Here is a 13,176-nt window from a genome sequence, read left to right as displayed (position 1 = left end):
CCACTCTAGCCTATATATGGCTCTTCAACATCCCATGCTTCCACTTATGGGATAATCCAAGGCACCTTCTAGCCATAGATCACATGCTCGAAATCGCCAACCTTCCAACACCCTCCCTCGATTCGAGCTCCGCAAGCCACCGAGGCGCGAGGGGGTCACCCAAGACCACACACGCCTGAGCCGCCCAGGACCACACACGCCCGGGCTCTGATACCATGTCAGAATGCGCAGCGGAAGACTAACGCACGTAGGAGATGCATCACCATCGAGCACCACGAACACCCCCCAACGGGCACTGCAACATCCCTCCACCGGGCTCCCATCTCCCACTGAGCTACCTCCCAAAACACCGGCCGGAGGAGATGACTATCACAAGGTGCCACTCTAGCCTATATATGGCTCTTCAACTTCCCATGCTTCCACTTATGGGATAATCCAAGGCACCTTCTAGCCATAGATCACACGCTCGAAATCGCCAACCTTCCAACAGAGTCTTGGTCAATCAATGAGCTCCCGTCCTGGATCTTCTGCCAATATAAACCAAAATAAATATCAGTCCTGCAAAGCCCTCTTAATGATTGAAATAAGTCAGTAGAAATCTCAGTGAACGACAAAGTATTCACCTCTCTAATTCGACTAAGCGCATCTGCGACACTATTCATGGACCCCTTTCGATAACGAATCTCAAAATCAAAATCTTGCATTAACTCAGCCCATCGAGCTTTCCTTCCTCTCAAATCATCTCCATCACACATACTTGATTGACTGATGATTAGTCAATACCACAAACTATGTCTCCAAAGTCCAAACCTTGAGAGCGTGAATGACAACATAAAGCTCCTTCTCAAGGGTTGGCCAACGAGATTGAGTGTCATCTAGCTTTCTACTCTCGAAAGCAATAGGTCTACCATCTTGAAATAGAGCAGCCCTGATTGCACAGTCACTTGCATCAGTCTCAAGAACATAAGGTCTACTCGGATCGGATAGTGCTAAGATAGATGCTTCCTTAACTTTATCTTTCGAAAGTCTATATCCAGATCGTTATTCCAAGTGATAGGCTGATTCGACTTACGTCCACGACCTTTCAACAAGTCGGTCATTGGTAGTGTGAGCTAAGAGTACTCCCACATAGATTTCCGGAGAAAATAATAAAACCGAGAAAAGAACGAATTGTCTCACAGTCTGCGGTATAGGCCAGGCCAGAACCTTCTGAACTCGGTCATAGTCAATGCTCAACCCGTCTCTAGTGATCTTGTGTCCCAAGTAAATAACTTATGTCATAAAAAAACTCACATTTACTTAATTTAGCATACAGTCGATTTTGTCTTAAAATAGTAGACAATCATGAGGTGTCTAACGTGATCCTCAAGAGTACGACTATACATTAAAATATCTTCCAAGAACACAACCACAAATTTTTCCAAATGTTCACGAAAAAGATCGTTCGTCATTTGCTGGAAAGTGGCTGGAGCATTGGTTGACCCAAAAGGTAATACGAGAAACTCATAATGGCCATACCTGGTCCGAAAGGCGGTTCGTTCGACGTGCCTTTCATGAATACGTATCTGGTGATAGCCAGTACGTAAATCTATCTTTGTGAAGTACTTCGCTCTAGCTAAACGGTCAATCAGGTTATCTGATCTACGGAGAGAATAATGGTTCTTGATTGTCAGCTTGTTCAATCTCTTGTAATCTATACACATTCTCCAGGTGTCGTCCTTCTTTCTCCTGAGTAACACACGTGCACCCCAAGGTAATTTACTTGGACGGATCTGGCCCATTCTCAAATAATCTTCGAGTTGTTTGGCCAACTCATCTTCCTCAACTTGGCTCATCTTGTAAGATGGAATACTAACAGGTTGAGCACCAGGTCAATACGATGATCTACTGCCCTTTCAGGTGGTAAGCCTAATGGCAGTTCCTTAGGAAATACATCTTGAAACAAATCAAGTATCTTCTTTAATTCGTTGCTTTCAAACACACTTAATTTATTAACATCCATAGTAGGTATGAGAAATGAAGAAACTAGAATCAAGACACAATGGAAAGCATTATACAAAGAAGAATCCATTATATTTCCAAAATCCCTAAAGAATCACCTCGTAGAACGCTCTTGGTACAAGACTCGAAACCTGCAAAACAAAGCCAAGCAACGTGAAGGGGATGTAGGCCTGACTCACCTCCCAACCTTGACAGCCATGGACAAAACCCACAAGTCTTGGCTGTCCCCATCGAGCCACGAGCTGAGCTAACTGGCTGGGGACATACCGACCAATCTCTACCTCGTGACATCCCATACCGCCACGAAGCTACTCTCGCAGGCCTCGAGATTGCTGCCGGCCTTGGCTGCATAAAGCAGGTGCACGTCTGCACTAGATCTAGGCTCCTGACCATAGAGCTCTCACAAAGACACGCGAGACTCTATGAACTATTAACTAACCTTGGCCACCCTTTTATAGGTTCTTGGTCGGTCACCGGACGTCCACACTTGGATGCCCACCCATCCATACTTGGATGCCCGTCCGTTAGTCTATCCCTAGCCCAGCTCGCCAATCAGCCTGCCTAGCTCCAAGTTCCCCAAGCCTCGAAGCTAGTCTTGTGTGCGTGTAGCACACGGTAGACACATACTGTGCACATGACACTTCTCATTTTGGCCTAGACCAACAACACCTACCCAAAGACCAACACAGAGAGCGCTCATTGATTTCTTCCATACTCGAGCTCCAAGGGCAAGCCTACCTAGACCCTAGGCTGATGTAGGAGTACGAAATGTTTTCAAAAGGTATGAAACTTTTTGGAAACGTTTTTAAACGCGCTTTTTTGAAACATCTGACGACTATGAAAGGCAAAACACAGAACCTCTAGAAGATTAAGGTGTTGACAAGATTCCAACCTAGCAGGACAAGAATGACAAGGCTCTCGCACTCATTCGTCTCACTCTTGTAGACAGTCTCATCTACCACGTGGATCTCAACAAAACAGTCAAGGAGTTATAGAATAAACTTGAGATAATCAAATTAATAACTCTAAGGTATCTCTCAAGTAAAAGCACTTCAATTTGAAAATGAATGCTACTATCCTATGAGAACACTTGAGCAATTTAGGCTCAATCCTTCAATAACTTGCCAATCTAAGGCATAGTTGTTTGGTACGATACAGTACGGTTCATACGATACGATATCGTACAGGAAAATACGGTACGATATAATTTTTTTTCTTATTGTACAATAAAATACTGTGTTTAAAAAAAATACTTATAAACTTAGGTATTTCCAAGTCCAGATATGGAGTATTTTAGAAAGGAGGGAAGCATCATAGTACAAAGGAAGCTCAAACAGCCATAGATTAGTCTCCCAAAATCTGAGTTGAATAATCCTTGTGTGTGTTTTTATTTTAATACCCCTGCTTAAAGCAAAGGGGCGTTGTTTTTGGATGGACTGATGTAAGTGGTCAAGGTCTTATATCAGGCCTGACATAAGAGTTCAAGTGTTGGTGCCATTGTGTCTCCTTAGAGCATAGGTGCAGTCTAGAGTCCAAATCACCATGACTATTGAAGATTTCTCAAGCATCTCCACCTTCGCTCGGGAGGGGCCGCGGGGGGGGGGGGGGGGGGGGGGGGGAGGAGGCACTTGGTTTATAGCTATATGTGTGAAAACTCCCTATGAGTGTGTATATGTGTGTTAACCCACCCTTAGGTGTGGATAGGACAATTGTACCATGTGTCACTTATCTAGTGGGTATGTGTGATTTAATGGGTCAAAAGATAAGGTCCCTCTTTGAGCTTTGTTCTCTCTCCACCTCTACCTCTCTCTCTCTCTCTCTCTCTCACCCCCATTTCTAGCAACTACAACCTCTGCAGGGTTGTGATGTACCTTTGGGCATTCCTTTGCACACACACCTCAATCCAAGTAAAGATTATGTGATTAAGAAGATTATACTCCGGTGCATGAAGGCCAAGAGCGTGTCATAGATGCTAGGCTTCTAGAAATGTAATTTGATGAATTATGTTCTTGGTTATGTCAAGAGACAAATGCATGTTCAAATGGGACACTCCATGTGTCCCAAGGATATTTCACTAGCAATGAAGATCTTTTGAGACTTTTCAGAACCCTAAGTTGAGTGAGGAAGAATCTTGGGATGACATGCAACCATAAAAGATCTCTAGATGAGCATTTATCGCTAATGGATCTCTTAGAAGGAGATTAGATATGTGTTTCATGAGAGTCCTTTCCAAAAATCTCAAGGCCCAGGGTTGCCAGATCTTGATGACATTGATCCACCAGAGTGGGCAAGTATGGGGGTCTCTACCAAGTACATGAGCTAGCACGCACTTGGTATCCTCCATGAAGGCTAGAGAAAGCTGCGTTATGAAGATAAGATCTTATACTTATTTATTATATATCTTTATACTTTTGTATTATATTTTTTATTTAACTTTTCTTCTCTCAACATACCCATCTTGGCATGTTCCTAAGTTGGAGAAGGAAAGGCTTGTTCCTAAATTGGGAGTCAGGACAACAGAATTCGTAAGTGGAAGCCCTAAGTTGGGTAATGGCCTATTTCAGAACCCTAAGTTCAGTGAGGAAGAATCTTGGGATAACAAGCAACCATAAAAGATCTCTAGATGAGCATTTTATACTAATGGATCTCTTAGAAGGAGATTAGATATGGAAGCTTCACCATGTGTTTCATGTCCCAGTATGTTCCTAAGTTGGAGAAGGAAAGGCTTGTTCCTAAATTGGGACAGAATTCCCAAGTGAAATTCAACAATTACCCTAAGTTGGGTAATGGCCTGTTTCTAAGTTGAAGCACCCGAAACTTGATCCCAAGTTTGCTACGGTTTGTTTCCTAAGTTGGGACGAGAAGGTTTGCTCTTAAGTTGCAGTAAAAGACATAAACAAAAGCAAATTTAATAGCAATTATCTCTCTTCTGCATCTGATTGAGAGGCGGTAAAAAGTGCAGTTTGTCTTTTGCACACAAGGAAAAAAAATCACGACTTTTACCGAGCTCCTAGCACTGAGCAGCCACCCCTGGTGTGCAAAGCCCTGCTTCCATACACCCACAAAGCCCAACCCTTACAAGTACACACACACGCACGCAGTTTTGACAGCTTTGACATACCTCAGCATCATGTGGATTTATTCTGGTTGCTTTTCTGAAACTTTCCAATGCTTTTTCATTGTGCCCTTGCTGAAAATATATATGTCCTAGAGCCTTCAAAAAAAAAAGTCAAGGAAACAAAAACAATTCAGAACTTGCAAATATCTCAAAAATCCTTCAACTCTTTCTAACCTCCACTTTCTTATGGTATCACCAAAACTAGAATTACACTACTAACCTTGAGACACTCACAGTTTTCAGGTTGAACTTCCATGACTTTCTCAAAATTTGATAGGGCGCTCTTTAAATCGTTAAGCTTCAGCTGCACCTGTCCTAGCCCTGGTGTGAACAAGAAAAGCATTGCAATGTAGTATAAGGCATATACGTGAACTTTCTACATTCTGATCATATTTTATCCCCATAGAAAAGGTTTCATGCATAAAGTGATGGCACGATGTATGTTGGATAGAATCTAACAATATGTGATGTACCTGTATACAGGATGGGCAAAACGAAAATTGACTAAAGTGGTGCCATGGACACTAATCTGCTTTTGATGCAAGGACTAGCTCCATAATGCAAGTGGAACATAATATGATAAATTAGCATCATTGGTTTAAGTAAAACTCTCCCGTCGATGGGGGACTAGCCCTTTAGGTCTCTCACCTTCATATTTCTGCAGTGCCAGTTCCAGCTCCACCTATAGGTCGCTAGACTCCAGGTTCTAGCCAAAGATGGATCATGGAAGATTTACAGTAGTATAGCTGCATGGCACATTTGGAGAGTTCGATGTAGCGAAGCCATCAAAGGCACCCTCAACCCGCCAGCAGAGTCCGACCAAAGCATCTGGCTCGATATCATTCATACCCTTTGTGGTCAGTGGGGGCAGCTTCAGGGTGGCTCAGACCATATGCACAAGAACACGGAGGCCTTACTAAGGATCTGGCATCATGGTCCCGTTCTTACTGATAGTGGTGGCAAGCCCACGTGGCATTATTGACCACATGTGTGGTTGTTTCCCCCTCCCCCCATTGTATGAGATAGCCTTCTCCTCCTAGAGCGGCCAGCCGGAGGAGAAGAGCATCCTCCCCTTCTATACATCTTGACTCTCGCTTCCCATTTGGGGACGATTTTGTACTTAGCCATTTTGGTTGTTTTCTCGTTAACTAATATAAGGATCTTTTTCCCCGGGAAAAAAAAATCTTCTCGTTGAGGAATTAGTATAATTAGCACATACATTGAGGAAAAGTATAAACACTCCTAAATTAAGCAAGGATAAAAACGAGCATAATCATCTTATCCCCTAATTACCTTTATTGTAGAACACTTATGGTTATGTGCTAGGGCTTTCCAAAGATAGAAAGAAGAGTGCGGCGGAATCACAAATACAACACACACAAGTGTCCTAAACTATTGCTTTGTATTATGTACAAGAAAGAAGTAAAACAACTAAAATTCAAGTACAAGATGTGGCTTAGAATGAAGACGTCAAATCGCAACCCTTTGACCTACTGTACACTCTTGGCTAGCACTTTGCCTACAGAGAAACACTCTGCGAAGTCCAACACTAAGGAAAGCAGATGAATATGACGATTTGGCTACCCACGTATATATATGCACCAATGCTCCTAGTTGGCCAATAGTAATATTGTACCTGATTGCCACGTCATCAATGTCACATCATAATTGCCACATGGCAATGCCACATGTCACCTCGCATTGTCCGACTATGCATATTGGTTTCTATCTGATGCCCTGCATACTCGTAGGGGTGTCACATTTATGCAGGTTTCCTGAGATGCTGAATAAAATAAGTTCAAGACTAGATTTGGCCATGCAGCATTGATTTATCAAATGGACTGACTAAATGGTGTTGTTGATGGTCTAGGTGTGAGGCAAACTGTGCCAAACAACCTAATCTCAGAGGGTTGATACAAGGAAAGCCTATAGAAAGAAAGAAAACAGGGAGAGTGATGCCAAGAGCGAGTTTTCAGCCAATAGACTATCTGCATATCATCTTTTCCACTCTTGTTTTGTAGGTTGAAACAAGCGAGTTTGTACCAGGAGTGAGTTTGGATTGCCTTTGGTGAGCCTTCTGATACTGACCACTGTACCTTAGTGTGTGGCATAACTAAATTAGCACGGTTTTTGAAATTCTCAAGGAAAATAATGAAAGCGACAAAGAATGCCTTTGAAATCGTTAGAAATAATCTACAAAAACTTTCAAATTAAGCAAACCTCTATGAAGCATGTGCTTAAATTCATGCGCATGAGTAATGACTGACCATAAAAAGGTAGAACAAAATCTTTTGGGCTCTTCAGCTCCTTAACTGATGCCCTGTAGTAAACAGCTGCTGTCTCGTAATCACCCTGCATTCACCTTACAGTCAACACCAAGGCACTGGAAAATTCATTCTTTATTCCTGCACTCAATCTTTTTTCAATGCTCAAATTTTGAAAAAGAATTAAACTGTGTGGCTTGGATAAGGCTCACAAACACTGATGGTCTAAACAAAGATGAAAATCTTTATTTTATTTTTTTTGTTTTGGGGGTGTAATATGCTCAAATGCTCTTTAAGTCTTGAAATCAAGCATATAAATCCATGGGCCTTTGCCTGAGTGGCTATCACACCATGTTCCCTGGCCGGGGGCACAAACTCGAACCCCGACACCTAATATAATGCATAAAAGGAATCAATAATAAGTCATCCACTTATGTAATCTTCATATTCTTTAGAGGGGATAGATTTTAGTTCACAAGATCGGTGCACCAGAACTGCTCCTTTTCATCCTTCCTCTGATTTTCCCAAGCCAGGAGAACGAGTAGCTTTCTCAAAGCGGTGGGAGGATGACATCTCAGGTTCAAAATTACAAGAGAGATTTCTATGTGATAATTGAATGACAAAGAACCAACTCTGACCCGGGATGGTTCATCACCAGGCATATCTGTCAAATCCCCACGGATCTTCCCTCGTGATCGATCTTGGTTCGAAACTCGAATCCTGCAAACAAACGAACAACAAACAAGCAAGGGGGTGCAGGCCTGACTCACCTCCCAACCATGACAGCCGTGGGCAAGCCCACAGTCTTGGCTGTCCCCACCGAGCCACGAGCTGAGCTAACTAGGTTGACGTACCGACCAATCTCCTCCTCGTGACGTCCCATACCGCCACGAAGCTGCCCTCGCGGGCCTCAAGATTGCTGCCGGCCTCGGCTGCATAAAGCAGGTGCACGTCTGCACTAGATCCAGGCTCCAAGACCATAGAGCTCTCACAAACTCGCGAGACTCTCTATAATACAATAACTAACCTTGGCCACCCTTTTATAGACTCTTGGCCGGTCATCGGGCGTCCACACTTGGCCGCCCGCCCGTCCATACTTGGGTGCCCACCCGTTAGTATATCCCTAACTCAGCTCGTCAATCAGCCTGCCTAGTTCCAAGCTTCCCCAAGCCTCGAAACTAGTCTTGCATGCGTATAGCACACGGTAGATATGCACTGTGCACATGACATACTCCCCTTCCTCTAAGAGCTCACTCCTGAGCTCACTAAAAAGTCAGGGTAATCTCTCTGAAGAGAAGTCAATGTCTCCCATGTAGCGTCCTCCTCAACACGATCCTTCCACTTGATCTTGTATTCCGTGATAAGCGTATGACGCAATCTTCGTTCACGAAAGCCAAGAATCTTTTCAGGTTCGTGCAGAACAAATGTCATGTCTTGGACATCTATAATTTCTTGAGGAGTAACTAACTGATCTGCTCCACCCAGTACTTCCTTAAGTCTACTGACATGAAATACAGGATGAACTTTCACATGAGAAGGCAAATCCAATTCATATGCAACTGAACCAATCCGTCGTGTAACACGAAATGGTCCACAGTATCTAGGGGATAATTTCGGAGATCTACCTGTCCGTAAAGTCTCGGAATCTTTCGGAACTCGCAAATACACCATCGTTCCTTCAGAGAACTCTCTAGGTGAACGATGTCTATTAGAATAAAACCTGTCGCAACCTGTAACATTTCCTGCATATCTTGCAAAAAATTACGTGCTGCATCATGCTGAAGTCCTGAGAATCCTACTGTAACAGGTGATCTTGGTTGAAAACCGTACATAAGCATGAAAGGACTAAACCCTGTACTCGTATGCTTAGTACTGTTATATGCAAATTCTAACATAGGAAGATAATCCTCCCATGAACTTTGTCTTTTGGATACATATGCTCGAAGCATATCCTCCAAAATCTGATTCACTCTTTCAGTCTGGCCATCAGATTGAGGATGATCTGAGGAACTCAAATTCAAAGTTGTTTTCAACTTCTCGAAAACAAGTTTCCAAAAGTCACTCGTAAACTTAGAGTCCCTATCACTGACTATGTCCTGCGGTAACCCGTACAGTCTAAACAATTGCTCGATAAACTGCCGAGCTAATTGCGTAGCTGTAATAGTCTTCCGGGTCGGTAAAAATCTAGCCATTGTTGTCAAGCGATCTACCACAACCCAAATAGAATCGTGGCCTTGATGTGTTCTTGGCAATCCGGTAATAAAATCCATGGAAATACTTTCCCACTTATTACCTGGGATTTGCAAAGGATGCAACAACCCAGCGTGTCTAAAGCGTTCAGCTTTATTTGCCTGAAAAATCTGACACTTGAGAACATAATCTTCTACATACCCTTTCATCTCCGGCCAATAAAAAGTGTGTTTCACTAATGATAGCGTCCTATGTACCCCAGGGTGTCCAGCAGAAGGGGCGTCGTGACACTCCCTCAGAATCTTGGACCTAATGTCCGAGATCTGTGGTACACAAATTTTGTCATTACGGAATAGTAAACCATTCCGAATCATCCACTGACCTCCTGCAGCCTGAATGGTAGACTGCGCAGTCACCGAGTCTTGGTCAATCAATGAGCTCCCGTCCTGGATCTTCTGCCAAAATGAACCAAAATAACTATCAGTCCTGCAAAGCCCTCTCAATGACTGAAATAAGTCAGTAGAAATCTCGGTGAACGACAAAGTATTCACCTCTCTAATCCGACTAAGCGCATCTGCAATACTATTCATGGACCCTTTCCGATAACGGATCTCAAAATCAAAATCTTGCATTAACTCTGCCCAATGAGCTTTCCTGCCTCTCAAATCATCCGCATCACACACATACTTGATTGACTGATGATCAGTCAATACCACAAACTTAGAGCCATATAAATAATGTCTCCAAACCTTGAGAGCATGAATCACAGCATAAAGCTCCTTCTCAAGGGTTGGCCAACGAGATTGAGTGTCGTCTAGCTTTCTACTTTCAAAAGCAACCGGTCTACCATCTTGAAATAAAGCAGCCCCGATAGCATAGTCACTGGCATCAGTTTCAAGAACATAAGGCCGACTAGGATCAGGTAGTGCTAAGATAGGTGCTTCCTTGACTTTATCTTTCAAAAGTCTGAAGGCCATATCCAAATCGTTATTCCAAGTGATAGGCTGATTGGACTTACGTCCACTACCTTTCAATAAGTCGGTCATCGGTAGTGTGAGCTGAGAGTACTCTCGTACAGATTTCCTAAGAAAAACAACAAAACCGAGAAAAGAACGAAGTTGTTTCACTGTTCGCGGTATAGGCCAGTCCAAAAAACCTTCTGAACTCGGTCATAGTCAATGCTCAATCCATCTTTAGTGATCTTGTGTCCCAAGTAAATGATGTCAGTCATAAAGAACTCACATTTACTCAATTTGGCATATAGTCGATTCTGTCTTAAAAGAGATAAGACAATCGTGAGGTGTCTGACATGATCCTCAAGAGTACGACTATAAATCAAAATATCATCCAGGAACACCACCACAAATTTCCCCAAATGTTCACGAAAAAGATCGTTCATCATTTGCTGGAAAGTGGCTGGAGCATTGGTTAACCCAAAAGGTAATACGAGAAACTCGTAATGGCCATACCTAGTCGAAAGGCGGTTCTTTCGACATGCCTTTCATGAATACGTATCTGGTGATAGCCAGTACGCAAATCTATCTTCGTGAAATATTTCGCTCCTGCTAACCGGTCAATTAGGTCATCTGATCTAGGGAGAGGATAACGGTTCTTAATAGTCAACTTGTTCAATCTTTTGTAATCTATACACATTCTCCAAGTATTGTCCTTCTTTCTCCTAAGCAACACAGGTGCACCCCAAGGTGATTTACTTGGACGGATCTGGCCCATCCTCAAATAATCTTCGAGTTGTTTAGCCAACTCATCTTCCTCAACTTGGCTCATCCTATAAGGTGGAATACTCACAGGATGAGCACCAGGGATCAAGTCAATACGATGATCTACTACCCGTTCAGGTGGTAAACCCGATGGCAATTCCTTAGGAAATACGTCTTGAAACGAATCAAGTATCTTCTGTAATTCTTTGCTTTCAAACACACTTAATTCATTCACATCCATGGAAGGGATGAGAAAAGAAGAAAGTGGAATCAAGACACAATGGAAAGCGGTGTACAAAGAAGAATTCATTATATTTCCAAAATCGATTGTATTTACAAGAGGTCCCTGAGAGGGATGAATACAATCACCTAAAATACTATACTTGGTGTCCCTATGCTGAAAAGAAAAAATATGACTAGACCAATCTATCTGGACATCAAGAGTCTTAAACCACTCAATCCCTAATAACAAGTCTACATTTTCCAGATGCATAACATAGCATTCCAGAGTATCTTTGTAGTCCTGAATCTGGATTGGAAACATCTCCACCTTGCGATCCCAAACTTGTCTGTCCGCAGGTAGACGTACCTCATAGGTATGGTCGCTGAGTGTCGTGTCAAGACTCAATTTCTGCACAAGTTTGTAGTTAACAAAGTTATGCGAACTGCCAGGGTCTAACAGAATGTGAATTTTATGGCCATTCACTTCTCCATAAACCCGGAGAAGATCATGCATGCCAAATACTTTAGAATTGAACAGATAATCAGAACAAGTACTGGGGCAAGAAAGTACAGTAATTGACGTACCTGTCAAAGACAACTGGTTAGCTGCCTTTGGCTTGGGTCCTGCGTTTGACTTGGTACCCTTTTGCTTCGGGCACTCATTACGCATGTGTCCTTCTTCTTCGCAGATAAAACAACGTTCTTCCTTCTTGAGCTTCAAAGCCCTAAGGAGTCGTTTCTTCTTCGCTGGTGTCGAACTGGAATTCTTCGAAGGTTGGTCCGAAGACTTGCCTTCTGTCTTGTTAGCCATAGGTGCGGAGAACTTTCTTTTATGCTTATTCCCCTGCTCGGTAACGGGTTTCGACTTGGAAGAGACCATCGTATCATCATAGATACGAGCTGAATGAATGGCCTCGTCCAAAGTTTTACATTTGTTATTTTTAACCTGTAATCGGTACAAGTCTGGTAAACCAGCTACGAAAAACCCCAACAGAGTAGTGGGATCCATCTTTGTAGCCTTCATCTGCAAGTCACGAAATTTCTGGAGATAGACCTCATAAGTGAGGTGCTGCGAGGTCATGGTCAAAGCTGAAAACCGGGCAACAACATCGTAGTCATCCTCTTTCTTGAGGAATTCTTTCTTGAAAATGTCTTCGAATTGTGCCCAAGTCGTCGGCTTTGGGTTCAGTTCCTTCCACCAAAGCAAAGCTTTGCCGGACAGGAAACCTGCTGCTAACTGTATCTTCTTTCCATCATCATATGGATGAAACTGAAAGTGAACTTGCCACTTATGTAGCCAAGTGTCCACGATCTCCTTGGTTCGCTGCTTTTGCTCGCCCCCGAACGGTTCCGGAGTAATATTGGGGCCTAAAGCAGAAGCCAAGGTATCCATTCCCGAGAAAGTAGAGAGGGTAGTGGTCAAGAGAGCGATGGAGTTCTGCAAAGCCTGCATCTGGGCTGCGATTTGTGCCTGACGTTCCGCCGAAGAAGCTTCGAGAGCTACTTTGAACTCTTGGAAATCTGATTTTGACACAAACTCGTCAAAAAGATCGGCATCAGTGCCTTCCGTAGCCGGCAAGCCTTCGCGTTCCACGAGGGGCTCCAACTCTGATTCTTGGGTCGACATCGTGAAGAGGGTACGTGGAGAGAAAATTCGATCTTT

At 43.2% G+C, this 13,176-nt stretch overlaps 1 protein-coding gene across 1 annotated transcript in view; it reads right to left on the bottom strand.

The window, feature by feature from the left end:
* The window catches only part of ELF8 (binding protein), an 87,508-nt gene that overhangs the window by 52,792 nt on the left and 21,540 nt on the right, over positions 1 to 13,176 (bottom strand). Inside the window, exons 9-11 of the mRNA XM_086815661.1 lie at positions 7,387 to 7,471; positions 5,340 to 5,440; positions 5,123 to 5,215 (exon numbers count right to left, since the gene is read on the bottom strand). Of these exons, the coding sequence (XP_086671787.1) occupies positions 5,123 to 5,215; positions 5,340 to 5,440; positions 7,387 to 7,471 (279 nt within the window). The remainder of the gene's footprint in view (positions 1 to 5,122; positions 5,216 to 5,339; positions 5,441 to 7,386; positions 7,472 to 13,176) is intronic.

Source organism: Cibotium barometz, chromosome 21, assembly GCF_041138505.1.
Source record: "Cibotium barometz isolate CiBa-2024 chromosome 21, ASM4113850v1, whole genome shotgun sequence".
Lineage (NCBI taxonomy): Eukaryota > Viridiplantae > Streptophyta > Polypodiopsida > Cyatheales > Cibotiaceae > Cibotium > Cibotium barometz.
Note: the sequence above shows the minus strand (reverse complement) of the source record. Positions and strands in the feature narration are given on the sequence as shown.